Source organism: Schistocerca cancellata, chromosome 11, assembly GCF_023864275.1.
Source record: "Schistocerca cancellata isolate TAMUIC-IGC-003103 chromosome 11, iqSchCanc2.1, whole genome shotgun sequence".
Lineage (NCBI taxonomy): Eukaryota > Metazoa > Arthropoda > Insecta > Orthoptera > Acrididae > Schistocerca > Schistocerca cancellata.
In genome coordinates, this window is record NC_064636.1 from 11404351 (window position 1) to 11420562 (window position 16212).

The 16212-nt window shown below is 49.3% G+C and overlaps 1 protein-coding gene across 6 annotated transcripts in view; it reads left to right on the plus strand.

Annotated features, from left to right (window-relative positions):
- Positions 1-16212, plus strand: part of LOC126108945 (abnormal cell migration protein 10) — a 532402-nt gene that overhangs the window by 456306 nt on the left and 59884 nt on the right. For all 6 annotated transcript variants that reach the window (XM_049914327.1, XM_049914328.1, XM_049914329.1 and 3 more), the window contains 2 exons: positions 278-377; positions 5678-5806. In XM_049914327.1, the coding sequence (XP_049770284.1) occupies positions 278-377; positions 5678-5806 (229 nt within the window). The remainder of the gene's footprint in view (positions 1-277; positions 378-5677; positions 5807-16212) is intronic.

Sequence of the window (16212 nt, forward strand, 5' to 3'; positions counted from 1 at the left end):
GCCAGTGTTGATGGTGTGGTTGATGTAAGTGTTGATGGTATGGTTGATGATGTATGTGTTGATGACGCCGTGGTTGATGGTGCCCATGTTGATGGTGTGATTGATGGTGTAAGTGTTGATGGCGTGGTTGATGGTGTAAGTGTTGATGGTGTGAGTGTTGATGGTATGGTTGATGATGTTGGTGTTGATGTTATGCTTAATTATGTCGGTATTGATGTTATGCTTAATTATGTCAGTGTCGACAGTGTTTCTGATGTCGGTGTTGCTGTCGTTGCAGGGCCTGGACAGCGTGGCGCAATGCGCGATGCGGCCCCTCAACTCGCATCTCAACACGCCGAGGATAGACAGCTACAGGTTCAGCATGGCCAACCTAGAGGGTGAGTATCGTTTCCAATTGCTGCTGCTACGGCACCCACATGTACGTACGTATTTCATAGGCCACTGTACAGTACCTGGTGGAGGGGACCTCTCGCCAATTTCTTTGTGTGTCCCATATACTTATGGAATGAAAGGAAAGAAAAAAAAGTGTCTACCTGCCTCTGTGCCTTATTCTCAGGGTCGCTTTATAAGATACGACAGTGGTATCGGGACAGTCACAAACTTCCTCCATCACTGGTTGTCTATATGTACCCGAGAAATTTTTACGAGAATATTGGCATTCTTCCATAGGTTACAGTTTATGTTACTCGGGTAACTTTGATGCCTTTTTCATAGGGGCTGTACTCTCCTGTTACGGTTCCAGAATCGGGTCGCCAGATTCGTGTGACGTGCGGTGTGTGTACTCGGTAAATGCCGGACCAGTGCTCCAGAACTGCCCGCACTGGCTTCACATTACAAGGAAACAGATGCCGCAGGAGAATGCCTTTTAAATTTGCAGCTGCCACTGTCTGAATTTATTTCTGTTGCAACTAGTTGGCTAAACGGTCTATCCGTGTCTCAGTCTCGTGATCAATTGTATCAGTAACCCTCCCGACTCGCAATTCTGTAACAAGTTGAATTCCTGTGTACAAATGAGGTTCACACATCCGATGACTGTAGAAATCAGTTAATATGTTTATTATTTGACATTAAGCGTGTAACAACGGAAAAGTTTAGGAAAGGTTTGAATTGTTACGTCAAGTTTGTCGGAAGCCACCAAGTGCTGTCGTTGCGAGACGAGTGTACACGCTGTCGTGCTGTGCAGCCGGCATCGGTGTCTCCTTAGAAATATTGGGCAGAAGCTTCGACCCGGCTGATGACCTGAGCTGTTGAGACAGGCCGGCCTGAAACAGGTGCCACGTTCCGATGCTGGCGGAATCTACACCACTGGGCATTAAAATTGGTACACCGAGAAGAAATACAGATGATAAACGGGTATTCATTGGACAAATATATTGTACCAGAATTGACATGTGACTACATTTTCACGCAATTTCGCTGCAAAGATTCTGAGAAATCAGTACCCTGAACAACCGCCTCTGGCCGTAATAACTGCTTCGATACGCCTGGGCATTGAGACACAAGAGAGCCTGGATGGCGTGTCCAGCTACAGCTGCCCGTGCAGCTTCAACACGATACCACAGTTCATCGAGAGTAGTGACTGGCGTATTGTGAGGAGCCAGTTGCTCGGCCACCATTGACCATACGTTTTCAGTTGTTTATAGATCTGGAGAATGTGCTGGCCAGGGCAGCAGTCGAACATTTTCTGTATCCAGAAAGGCCCGTACAGGACCTGCAACAAGCGGTCGTGCATTATCCTGCTGAAATGTAGGGTTTCGCAGGGATCGAATGAAGAGTAGAGCCACGGGTCTTAATACATCTGAAATGTAACGTCCACTGTTCAAAGTGCGGTCAATGCGAACAAGAGGTGTCCGAGACGTGTAAGCAATGCCACCCCATACCATCACGCCAGGTGATACGCCAGTATGGCGATGAAGAATACAGGCTTCCAGGGCGTTCACCGCGATGTCGCCAAACACGGGTGGGACCATCGTGATGCTGTAAACAGAACCCGGATTGATCCGGAAAAATGACGTTTCGCCATTCGTGCATCCAGGTTCGTCGTCGAGAACACCATCGCAGGCGCTCCTGTCTGTGATGCAGCGTCGAGGGTAACCACAGCCACGGTCTCCGAGCTGACAGTCCGTGCTGCTGCAAACGTCGTCGAACTGTTCGTGCAGACGGTTGTTGTCTTGCAAGCGTCCCCATCTGTTGACTCGGGGATCGAGACGTGGCTGCACGATCCGTTACAGCCGTGCGGATAAGATGCCTGTAATCTCGACTGCTGGTGATACGAGGCCGTCGGTATCCAGCACGGCGTTCCGTATTACCCTCCTGAACCCACCGATTCCATATTCTGCTAACAGTCATTGGATCTCGAGAAACGCGAGCAGCAATGTCGCGATACGATAAACCGCAATCGCGATAGGCTACAATCCGACGTTTATGAAAGTCGGAAACGTGATGGCACGCGTTTCTCCTCCTTACACGAGGCATCACGACAACGTTTCACCAGGCAACGCCGGTCAACTGCTGTGTGTGTATGAGAAATCGGTTGGATACTTTCCTCATGTCAGCACGTTGTAGGTGTCGCCACCGGCGCCAACCTCGTGTGAATGCTCTGAAAAGCTGATCATTTTCGTATCACAGCATCTACTTCCTGTCGGTTAAATTTGGCGTCTGTAGCACGTCATCTTCGTAGTGTAGCAATTTTAATGGCCAGTAGTGTAGTGACAGCAGGGTGGTGCAGCAGACCAGTGGCCTCCTCTGGTCCCTTCGACCCCCACAAACCGACCGACCGTGCACTGCAGAGTGGTCGGCACGCAGGGACTTCGGAATTGTGGACCGAGGAAGAATGGGGAGCAGGCGGTTGGCTGCGGCTAGCAGGGTAATGGCCAGTGCAGGGCACACTGGGAGGAGAGGCCGTCGAGTCGGCATCGCAGCGAGGCGTGTCGGTCGCCGGGACGAGTTGGTGTCGGCTCGTAAGCGGCTCCGGTGGTCGGGGAGGGGGGGAACGGTGGAACTGTAGGAGAACCGAGGACTACTGTTGCACGTCCTGTCCACACTGTGGTCGTCAGGTACGAAGCACGAGTTTGGGTCGGGAAAGTCTGTGGACTGGACTTGGGCGTGCTCTTTCGGAAGAGTCCTCCTGGTTTTCGCCTGAAGTAACTTCGGTTACCCACAGGAAACGTAAACGTCGACGGCCGGATGTCCGATCTCGACTGCAGTGTCCCGCCACCGCAGCTGACGCGTGTGGCGTTTGCGAGGCGTGCGGACATTCGACTGGGAGGAAGGGCAGTGAAAATGGACGAGTTTGTAAAGGGTTCAGGTTACGGTATCGTAGTAAACGAGGAGTGTGCGGTGGAGTGGAGGCGTTGTTATAGGTGGAGGACGGTGGAGAGGTTTTGGTGGTTAGTGGAGTGCATTTCTCGTGCAGTTTGTGTTGTACATTTAGTACGTGAGTTTTTCGACTCGGTTTAGTCGAGGTTAAGTTCGACGTAGTTTAGTCTCTCAACTTTGCAGAAGGGAGGGTTACAAAGAGACAGGTAAAAGTTACTGTGTGAAGGAGCTCTTCGAGTATAATTATTGTCTCGGTATCGGGAGACTTCCATTGCGCCACCAGGTAAAACGACTGAGGGACAGTCGAGACTTGTGAAATGTGTGCTAGAGGGCTAGCACAGCGGTCTGGACATTTTGTGGGAGGTGGAGGGGGTGAGGATCGGAGACACTGCCGAACGGAGGACGAGGCCGACGCCGCAGCAGGCACTTCCTTCGCTTCTTGCTGGGGTCGAGCTCTTCCTCTGCCGCTGACACTCTGCACTCTTCCGGTCTCGTCGTTAAGGTACCGGCTGATCAAATTTCAAAACTGAATAAACCACGGAGTAATGTGGATACAGAGGTAAAAATTGACACTCGTGCTTGCAATGACATGGGGTTTTATTAGAACAAAAAAAAAAAAAACAAAGTTCACAAAATGTCCGACAGATGGCGCTGGACAGCAAAACGTCAGTGACTGCGCATGACAATCGTGTATAAAAGGAGCTGTAGTGAGAGAGAGAATCAGATGCGCCAGCAGTCGCAGCATGTTGACGTTACCTGAAAAGGCGCTTTTAGTGAAGCTGTATTACCAGAATGGGGAATGTGCTAGTTCAGCGTTACGATCCTATCGCCACAGGAAGGGGATTCGGACGGGTAAAGGTCCGTTGACAAATGCAGCTGTGGCGAGAATGAATTCGAAGTTCGAAGCCAGGGGTTGTTTAGACGATAGACCCCGTAGTGGCCGACCGAGCACGAGGCGTAATGCTGCTGAGACAGTTCAGGAAGAAACGGAGAATGTGGCGGGTTCGTCTATGCAGTCGCACCGGTATTCCGTACACTGCTGTTCGGTTGGCACTTGGGCGTACCCTCCGATGCTATCCGCACAAAATCCATCGGCATCGTCAACTGTCACCTGGCGATTCAGTGAAGCGGAGGGCATTTGCGGTGTGGGCGCTTCAAAAGATGGCGGAAGATGACGATTGGTCGAGTAACGTGTTGTGGACCGACGAAGCTCATTTCACGCTCCGAGGGTCTGTCAACGCCCGCAACTGCAGAATTTGGGCTACCGAAAATCCTAGAACTGTCGTGGAAACTTCATTGCACTACGAGAAAGTCACGGTATGGGTTGGATTTACCACATCTACTGTTATCGGGCTTTTTTTCTTCGAGGAAATGCGTGATTCTGGATTTGTAACTGATACCGTGACGGGTGAGAGGTACGCCGATATGTTACAGAATCGCATCATCCACGACCTGGCTGATAAACACCTGCCGGAACGTACGATGTTTATTCAGGATGGCGCTCCACCCCGTATTGCTAGACGCGTAAAAGATCTCTGGCGCGCGTCGTTTGGTGATGATCGTGTGCTCAGCCGCCACTTTCGTCATGCTCGGCCTCCCAGGTCCCCAGACCTCAGTCCGTGCGATTATTGGCTTTGGGGTTACCCGAAGTCGCATGTGTATCGTGATCGACCGACATCTCTAGGGATGCTGAAAGACAACATCCGGCGCCAATGCTTCAGCGTAACTCCGGACACGCTTTACAGTGTTGTTCACAACACTATTCCTCGACTACAGCTATTGTTGAGGAATGATGCTGGACATATTGAGCATTTACTGTAAAGAACATCATCTTTGCTTTGTCTTACATCGTTATATACTAATTATTGGTATTCTGGTCAGATGAAGCGCCATGTGTCGGAGATTTTTTGAACTTTTTTTTTTTCGTTGTAATAAAACCCCGTGTCATTCCAAGCATGTGTGTCAATTTGTACCTTTCTATCTACGTTATTCCGTGATTTATTTAGTTCTCAAATTTATACTGACTTTTTGATCACCTCGTATTTAGATGCTACGCGGCAAGGTTTCCAGATTCCGGTTCCCGTGGTGAAGTGTTTATAGACTCGTCGGTAATGTCTCTCTGTTTTGTTTGGCCGGCCGGAGTGGCCGAGGCGGTTCTAGGCGCTTCAGTCTGGAACCGCGCGACCGCTACGGTCGCAGGTTCGAATCCTGCCTCGGGCATCGATGTGTGTGCTGTCCTTAGGTTAGTTCGGTTTAAGTAGCTCTAAGTTCTAGGCGACTGATGACGTCAGATGTTAAGTCGCATCGTACTCAGAGCCATTTGAATCAATTTTGTTTTTGTTTTGTCCGGTGCCCGCAGAGTCGCAGGAGACGGAGCTGGACGCCATCTTGGGCGAGCTGTGCGCCCTGGAGACGCAGTGCGACCAGGCGCTGAGTGCGAACGCCGCCGCCAGGCGGCAGCACCTGCAGCCCAAGCCCGCGGCCGCCGGTGAGTGGCCCATTTCACTCTGCCTCCTTACAGGTCCTTCCCTGCCTCACCGATCCGACTGTCTGGAAAACTCTGTCTGCTAAACTCTGTGTGCTAACCCCCTTACTATTGTATGCTGCTAACAAGGGAACCTCCACATCGCAACCCCTCAGATTTAGTTATAATTTGGCACAGTGGATAGGCCTCGAAAAACTGAACACAGATCGATCGAGAAAACAGGGAGAAGTTGTGTGCAACTATGAAAAAAAAAGTAAGCAAAATATACAAACTGAGTAGTCCATGCGTAAGATAGGCAACATCAAGGATAGTGTGAGCTCAGTAGCGCCGTGGTCCAGTGGTTGGCGTGAGCAGCTGCGGAAAGAGAGGTCCTCGGTTCAAGTCTTCCCTCGAGTGAAGAGTTTAAGTTCCTTATTTTCAGACAATTATCAAAGTTCAGGCACTAACACATAATCAACTTCGCTCTCCAAAATTGCAGGACATGTTCAGATTTGCTTAGACATATCCAGGAATTGACGGTCTACACACGGAAAATTTTGAAAACGTTTAAAACATATGTTTTGACAGAGCACAGGGAAAACTGTTTTGTTGCAATCATTTGTTGCAGTTTATGTGACAAACTCTTATGTTTTCGTCACTTTTTTGGGAGTGAGTATGACATACAGAAGAAAACCTAAATCGGGCAAGGTAGAAGAATCTTTTTACTAATTCACCAAGTGTACAAGTTAGGTGGGTCGACAACATATTCCTGTCATGTGACGCACATGCCGTCACCAGCGTCGTGTAGAATATATCAGACGTGTTTTCCTGTGGAGGAATCGGTTGACCTATGACCTTGCGATCAAATGTTTTCGGTTGCCATTGGGAGAGGCACGTCCTTTCGTCAACTAATCGCACGGTTTTGCGGTGCGGTCGCAAAACACGGACACTAAACTTATTACAGTGAACAGAGACGTCAATGAACGAACGGACAGATCGTAACTTTGCGAAAATAAAGAAAGTGAAAACTTTTCACTCTAGGGAAGACTTGAACCGAGGACCTCTGGTTCCGCAGCTGCTCATGCTAACCACGGGACCACGGCGCTCCTGAGCTCACACTATCCTTGATGTTGCCTATCTTACGCATGGGCTACTCAGTTTGTATATTTTGCTTATTTTTTTCATAGTTCCACACAACTTCTTCCTGTTTTCCCGATTGATCTGTGTTCAGTTTTTCAAGGCCTTTCCACTGTGCCAACGTATAACTAAATCTGAGGGGTTGCGATGTGGAGGTTCCCTTGTAAGTATTGGAGAATTCGATAAAACCGAGTGCTTGTAACAACAGGAATGCCATTACATACGTACATAAATAATTGATTTAATGTACAGGAGACTTTTCTATGTAAGTAATATAACTGACACACATACAGAGTGTAAAATAATTTATCGTAATGAGTGTACAAGTTTATCACTTTACTCTACAAAGATAGATTTATCATTGTATACAAATTGTGCACTGTATAACAACATTTTTGCATAAGGATGCCGTATAATTGTCTTTCGAGCAGACCTAGTTCCAAACCGTGTAAGCTCTTCACTTTCAGATTGTTGCAGATTGTTGTAGCACGTACCGAGTGCCAGTAGTGAGAGATTTTCTTTATTTCTACCATCACATACACTGTGTGACATGGAAAAGTGAAGCATCCAGAAGTCGATGGAGAAATGAGACTATATGTGATGTTATTTGAGTGATTACAAAGTCTAGCGAAATTTACGAATGTTAACTGTACGAACGCTCGTATCGGTACGACGCGGCACAGCTTCTGGCCCGGGTGCACACACACACACACACACACACACACACACACACACACACACACACACACACACGCACCGACGTGGGTGGGAATGGATCCGGCAGTGCTTATTGGTTTGTCGGGCAGGTACACGGAGCGTGGGCAGTGAGTCATTCGAACGCGCCGTGACCGAAAGCTGCGTTTCCTTTGTTCGATTCGTTGTGGCAGCTGGTGGAGTGCGGCTCTGTTAGGGCTTGTTGGCGGATTCTGTCTGCGTGAAAATGGACACACAAACTGGGCAACGAGTTAGTGTGAAATTTTGTTTTAAAGCCGGGAAATCAGCTTCTGACACTTACGAACTATTAAAAACAACTTACGGAGACAATTGTATGAGGCAGTCAAATGTTTTGGTCCGGTTCGACAGGTTTAAAAATGGCCGCGAATCGTTTGAAGATGAACCACGGTCCCGGCAGTCCTTCCGTCTCAAAAACGAATGAAAATGTTGTGAAAGTTGGCGACTCGGTGCACTCTGATCGTAGACTTACAATTAGGGAGATGGCTGATGAACTTCTTGTAAGCTTCTATGCAGTTCAGACAATTTTAACCGAAAATGTGGACACGCGTTGAGTGTCCGCAAAATTCGTTCGAAAAATGTTGTCAAGTGACCGGAGACAATACCGACTCGAAGTGTGCCGAGAACTGATTAAGCGGACTAAAAATACCCAGATTTGTTAAATGGGGTAATTACAGGTGACGAAAGCAAAGTGCAGTCTTCGCTGTGGGAGACCCAAACCCCAGGTTCGCCACGACCGAAGATAGGACGCCAAAGTCGGTCGAAGGTGGAGACAGTGTTGGTGATTTTTTTTTCCTATTCTACCGGTATTGGACAGCAGGAATGTACCCCTGGAGGACACACAATTGACCAGGAATACTTCAAATGTGTCCTCGAGCGTTCGTGCGAAAAGGTGCGGAAGAAAAGGCGTGCGTCGTTGGCTGCTACACCGTGTGGCGCCCGTTGTCATTAGTTATTCGTTGTGTACAAAGGAAATTACATATATTTTATACATTTTTATTTTTAATTTATCAGCATGCTTGTTTCTTTCAGGGATATTGTCTTTTCATATCACTTTTAGTTACTTGGATAAGTAAGTATGAAACGGGTTCCTGAAGGGCCTCAGTTATTCATGTACCAACTTTAGATTTTGAACGTGATGGCTAAAACATAGTTGCCGTTAACTGACTTGAATGTAATTTTGTTAATTTCTATTTATTGATTGCAAAGCGAGGCTCGAGAGAATTTCGATTGTTGCCGTGGAGCGGCCAAGATAAAACTTACTCAACTCGTGGAATCTGTATAGTTTAAAAACGTGAACTTTAACGTGAATTAATTATCTGTTGCAATTTAAAAAGGTTCTTATAACGAAATCTCTCGCAGTTACTGTTAACACTGAAAAATAAATTAATACTCCGGCGCGTAATGGCCGACCAGAGGCTGCATCGGAAGATGAGCTTCTGGCAGAATTACGGAAGAAATGGTTATTAAAAGTAATTAGCCACTGCGAGCATTTGAGGTGACAACTATTACAAAGAAATTCATTTTGTAATAATAATATTAGTTTAGCAATGAATACGAATAACTCACACGAAATATGTGTAGCCGCACAATGGCTGCCTTCCGTATACTGAAACAAAACAGTGTGCGTCCCACAAAATACGTCCATCCTCCTCGGCCGTACAATCGCGTCTCTTTCGATCCTTTTTTATTTTCATAGACATTAAATAAAGATGCTATCGCTGCATATCAGTTGTTTCAAGAACATTAACTGTATCTTTTATACTAATTATATTCATAAAATACGTAAACTACGATTTACAACCGCTAAAAAGTCAATATTTATGTGAGGTACCGTCACAACCGTGACAGTGCTCTGGCTCGCCGTGGCTTCTCCGTCTCCACATTCGGGACTCGTGTGCTTCCCGCTATTCGGCCCTTGCGGACTCGTACCTGTTTCCTAAACTGAAATTTTCACCGAAAGGGAAGCGATTTGACTGGATCGGAGACATCGTGGCAAATACGGAGAGCGTCCTTAACACACTCCGGGAAGAAAATTTCCAGGAAAGTGGAAACACTGTCGGAGTCGGTGTGTTCAGTCGGGAGGGGTCTCTCTGGAAGGAGATGCGTCACAGCAGCACCGCTGTACAGGTCCTTCACACTCTCCAGCCACACCTCGCACTGCCGACGTCAGCGGGACCGAACAGCCGCCGGCTCACTCTGGGAGAGAGTATCGGGCAATTCCTAGAGCCACGTGCCACGTGCCGACGAGTATTTTCCCTCGCACAAACGGTACCGGGCTACTTTGTCCCCGTGTCGCACTGGACGTCTGGAGGCGCACCGCCGCGTCTCTGCCAGTACGGCACCTCTCGCCGCGTAACTCGAAGCCGTCCGTGTGGGAGGCCACGCGTGCGCCGGTGATTCCCCGGGGGTGGCAGCCCGACACCGTCTGACGAGTCGGCCCCCTGTGCGATAATCCGACGTGCGGTGTTTTTTCTCTGTATTGTTATTTTCACACCTTATACGACGGTAGGCCGTCAGCGGCAACATTACGGCGCTCTTCGGCCACAGATAGTGCAGGTAATGCGAGTGCAGACATCGAAAAACTAAACGGCACCGTGCATGCGCGACATCGGACACGCAAATTTAAAATATGTCGAGTCGTTCACGGGTGCGTCCAAAGAAAAACGTTCAGCACTCGGACACTAAGAGGGACGACAGAAATGGCACACGCGAACGAAGGAGCACAAATGACGAAACACCGAATCCATCGCTGACACACACACACACACACACACACACACACACACACACACACACACGAAACACTGCCGGCGATCTCCTTCGCGCGAATGTCGACTTTACGTGTACGAGTCCTGAGACCTGCCGAAAGGGGAAAAGGTGGGTGATGAGGGAGACGGGAGGGGGAGGGGAAGCCCGGAGGCAGCAGGGAGGGGGTGTGCTAGCGGCGGACCGAAGTCGTGACGAGGGGACGAGGGGCAGTCGGTGGAAGCCACCTCGGCTGAGGGTACGCAGAGTGGGGCGTGGGAATACAGGCGCGCCGGCAGACCGGGGAAAAGGCAGGGGTGCGGAAAGAAATGGGCCGCGCTCTGTCGATGGAACCGTCCCGGCATCGGTCCGGAGCGATTTACGGAAATCGCGGAAAATCTAAATCTGGACAGTGGGACGCGGGATGGAACCGCCGTGCTCCCGCGCGCCAGCTCGCTCGGTCAGGTGTGGACGCAGAGCGAGTGGTGCCAGGCGCGGCCGGCTGGCGCGGCACTCGCCTGCAAAGCGGTCACTGAGAAAGTGCGGGGGGCCAGCCAGGTTGTGGCGCCATCTCGCGAGAAGCGATCGATCGGTGGTATCGATTTCGTAGGGCTGTCGATAAATCGCTGTCTCACTCGCTCGTCGTCGTCGTCGTCGGACGTGCACAGGCGACCCGACCGTTTCCCGTCTCTTACGGAGCACCGTGTTTCTACAAAACATTTGTGCCACTCGTAAATTGTAAACCTACCAGGAGGACGTTCAGCGTAGTCCGTACGGAAATTACGCTCAACTCTTGTCGCCAAATTCGATTCTTAGAACCGAAACACTCAACCGGCACGCTCGGGTCCAGTACAGGCAGCCATGTTATGACGCAACTGCTGCCCTTGCCGTGCGATTCGGCACTAGCGAACTACGCGAGACAAAACTCGACGAATTTCCCTACAAATTGACACTACGGTCACCTCTGTAGGTAATACGAATAAATTTATACGAATTTTCAAAGTTGTAAAGTGTCTTTTGGAACACCTTGTATATGTTAAGAAAATGATTTCGTGTAAATAATTACGAATTACGTGTAAACAGTTCGTGCAAATACACTACTGGCCATTAAAATTGCTGCACCACGAAGATGACCTGCTATAGACGCGAAATTTAACCGACAGGAAGAAGATTCTGAAGTGCAAATCATTAGCTTTTCACAGCATTCACACAAACAGCATTTGACCGGCGTTGCCTGGACAAACGTTTCTCTCATGCCTCGTGTAAGGAAGAGAAATGCGTACCGTCACGTTTCCGATTTTGATAAAGGTCGAATTGTAGCCTATCGCGATTGCGGTTTATCGTATCGCGACATTGCTGCTCGCGTCGGTCGAGATCCGATGACTCTTAGCAGAATATGGAATCGGTGCGTTCAGGAGGGTAATACGGAACACCGTGCCGGATCCCGACGGCCTCGTATGACTAGCAGTCGAGATCACATGCATCTTATCCGCACGGCTGTAACCGATCGTGCAGCAACGTCTCGATCCCCGAGTCAACAGATGGGGACGTTTGCAAGACAACAACCATCTGAACGTCATCTTTTCGGTCGAATCCAGCTTCTGTTTACAGCATCACGATGGTCGCACCCGTCTTTGGCGACATAGCGCTGAAAGCACATTGGAAGCGAGTATTCGTCATCGCCATTCTGGCGTATCATCCGGCGTGATGGTATGGGGTGCCATCAGTTACACGTCTCGGTCACCACCTGTTCGCATTGACGGCACTTTGAACAGTGGACTTAACATTTCAGATGTGTTACGACCCGTGGCTCTACGCTTGTTTCGATCCCTGCGAAACCCTACATTACGGCAGGATAATGTTCGAGCGCACGTTGCAGGTCCTGTACGGGCCTTTCTGGACACAGAAAATGTTCGACTGCTGCCCTGGCCAGCACATTCTCCAGATCTCTCACCAATTGAAAACGTGTGGTCAATGGTGGCCGACCAACTGGCTCGTCACAATACGCCAGTCACTACTCTCGATGAACTGTGGTCAGTTCCGGTATAATACATTTGTGCAATGAATACCCGTTTATTATCTGCGTTTCTTCTCGGTCTAGCAATCTTAATGGCCAGTGGTGTACATACACAGAGTAGTTAAAAGTATTAAGATCGGTAAATAGTGGTAGACCATAATGCGTAGCGTTAATGTTACACGTATTTGAGACAACAGTTTTTGTGGTGATGTTACGTTAGCCGCGCTGCAGCGTGCCTCACGAGTGACCCGCAGTGCCTGCGACGCCCCGCTGCGCGCTGCCCGCTACCTGCGCTCCGTCACGTTGCAGGTGAGCCCCAGCCCGCCCCCGCGCCCGCCCCCGCCCCCGCGCGGCAGCAGCAGCAGCAGCCGCCGCCCCGGATGACGCACTCGCGGTCCAGCTCCGAGGGCGGCCGGGCCAAGCCGGAGGCCGACGACGCCGGCCGCGAACACGGTAACAAAAACAACAACAACAACAACAACAACAACAACAAAAAAAAAAAAAACCGCCATTACCGTCACCTACCGGTTCTCCCGACTCTTTCTTTCTGCCTCCTAACGTACGATCGATTACTCCACATATTCGGTCACGACATCTCGCGCCAGACCGAGACTCGAACTCGGAACCTGAGCATTCTGCGGGCGTGTGCTCTTACCGACTGAGGTATGCGGGTACGGATCGTGGCCCGTGTAGTGTTTAATAAAAAAGAAAAAGGGAAGAAAACAAGAGGTTGAAAATGTGAGAAGAAATGGTGAATAAAAAGGTGGTTTTAAAACCGTTAATGACCGTGAAAAGGGGAAGTAATGAAATGCAAATCGCACTTCGTATTACAGAAATGTTATCGGACTTCGCGATTCGGAAAAGCTATTGTCGGGGTGGTCCTTGTGGCGTTTCTGAGCAAAAGTCAAACCAATTTCCATTTGAAAGAGAACAGAGCATAACAAAATGTGATTAGCAGGGGGAATGGCGTACATAAGACCTTATCCTTTATCGTGTTAACATGTCTTCTTTCGTGCGGCGTCCAGATCTTCAAAAATCCCCTACTTCATTTCTGGGTGAAAAGTCTTAGCTGCTCCGAAATCTTGCAATAAATTTTAATTGTCCAGGAATTACCAAAGTATACAAAGTAAAACCATCTCGGTGTTGAATGCAATATATTTTACGTTGCTGCTTTCAACTTCCAAATTTCATACAAACTTTCACAACACGTCTGCACATCGATGAGTTTTTTCGTCTTAATCCGACCGAGAATAGCTAATAAGTTTTTACGTCTGAATTAAGCTTCGGCTCTCGAGAGACAAAAGACGGATAGAAAACAAAAAAAAAGAGTTACAATTTTAGTATTTCCTCTGCCGTCGAGCGGTCATACCGCTGCGACGGTATAATTTCTTTCTGAGGGAACGAGTGTAGCGCGGCGAGATTGAAAGTCCCCCTACACGCATCTCTTTCTGCAGTACCTACTGTCATCTCGTCTCCTCTCCTCTCCTACCTTCCAGTCTTCACACTAGTTCTCACTTTGCCGGCACTGTCGTTTGTAGTGGGCGGGACCTGCCGGTGCGGCAGTTTTGCAGCTATGACTTCCGGCTTCACCTGCCGAGACATTTCCGACTTGCACGCACTGTGTGTCAGAGTGAAAATCTGTTCTGTGTAACAGGTCGTGGATCTGTTTGTAAGGGTCCCGAAGCTGCTAATACGGTGAGCATTTAAACTGAGAACGCGCTCCAATGTAGAGAAATACTTCCACTCTGAAGGAAACTGTCCAGTTGTTTAGCCGCGCGAGGGAACGGACGGCGACAAGTGCAGTAGGCGAGTGGGACGTTATCGGTTCGAAATACATCTACATCTACATTTATAGTCCACAAGCCACCGAACGGTGTGTGGCGGAGGGCACTTCACGTGCCACTGTCATTACCTCCCTTTGCGTTTCCTGCCGCGTACTGTTTGCGGGAAGAACGACTGCCGGAAAGCCTCCGTGCGTGCTCGAATCTCTCTAATTTCACATGCGTGATCTCCTCGGGAGGTATAAGTAGGGGGAAGCAATATATTCGATACCTCATCCAGAAACGCACCCTCTCGAAACCTGGCGAGCAAGCTACACCGCGATGCAGAGCGCCTCTCTTGCGGAGTCTGCCACTCGAGATTGCTAAACATCTCCGTAATGCTGTCACGCTTACCAAATAACCCTGTGACGAAACGCGCCGCTCTTCTTTGGATCTTCTCTATCTCCTCCGTCAACCCGACCTGGTACGGATCCCACACTCGAGTATAGGTCGAACGAGTGTTTTGTAAGCCACCTCCTTTGTCGATGGACTACATTTCCTAAGGACTCTCCCCAATGAATGTCAACCTGGTACCCGCCTTACCGACATTAATTTTATATGATCATTCCACTTCAAATCGTTCCGCACACATACTGCCAGATATTTTACGGAAGTGACTGCTACCAGTGTTTGTTCCGCTATCATATAATCGTACAATAAAGGATCCTTCTTTCTATGTATTCGCAATAAATTACATTTGTCTACGTTAAGGGTCAGTTGCCACTCCCTGCACCGAGTGCCTATGCGCTGCAGATGTTCCTGCATTTTGCCGCAGTTTTGTAATGCTGCAACTTGTCTGTATACTGCAGCAGTACCGGCACCGTCTCGCGTCGGAGCTCCGGCGCGGCTCGGGGTATGGCGGTAAAGTGGCGGGCAACTTGTCGGCGGTCGGCGGAGTACGGTAGCTCGCCTCCTGCAGATCTGTCGAATACTGCAGTGTGCGATGAACGGTTCGGTGAGGAAACTGGCGGCCGAACATCTCTCGAGAGTGAACGTGCGGGGCTCGGCACTCGGCAGTGCTCCCGTCGGGGCGCGGCTGACCCCGCTGTCAGTCGGTTCTGCGATCTGGAAGGATGTCGACTGCCTCGTGACGCAACTGTCGTCAGCGGCGACTCGAATCCGGCGCGAGTGGAACGTACCGCTCCGGTCCCCTCTCGATAAGAGACTGTCTGCTCCGAGTGTGTCAGACCTGTCCGTAGCTGTGGCACGCGGAACGAGCGCCCTCCAGAGGGCGGTACGTAGCGCGGATCACGATGACCGTACCGGCAAACTCGAGACCACGGGGTGTACGGCCGCAGGCAGTCGTGCCGAGCCGGAAGGTGGGGAACTCTGTTGCACGAGTGTGAGGACGTACTGGACTGCGTATCTCATACTGGCTGTTCCAGTCCGCACCCTCCTGTGGGCTCAGTGTCTCAGAAAGAAAATACACAACACTTGTTTCTCACACGACATGTATGCGAGTTGGATGTGTGTGCTAATCTCTCTCTCTCTCTCTCTCTCTCTCTCTCTCTCTCTCTCTCTCTCTCTCTCTCCTCCTCTCTCTCCCCCTCTCCCTCCCTCCCCCTCTCCCTCCCTCCCCCTCTCCCTCCCTCCCCCTCTCTCCCCTTCCTGTTTTCAATGCCTGTTTCCTCCCACCTCTCTGTCCACCTCTTCTTCTCCCTTCTTTCTGACCTACAGCCTTGTTTTTTGTTATTCCATACGGAGAATATATGTAAAACTACCACTGATTGTGCACTAGAATATCCTCTGAAAATTTAACTTTTAGAAATTTTTGGTAATAATGTTTCCCCTTTATATATTACATGTTTATTTGCGTATTGTATGCATTAAAAAATAGGGATATAAAAACACGCAAGTATTTGCGTGCAACGCGATAGTAATTTCAGAGCAATCGGCCAAAAACTTTTGAAGATTTACTACTTTGTACAAATGTACGTTTACATTTTTATGTATGTAGCTAAGTGCAACAGCCGACA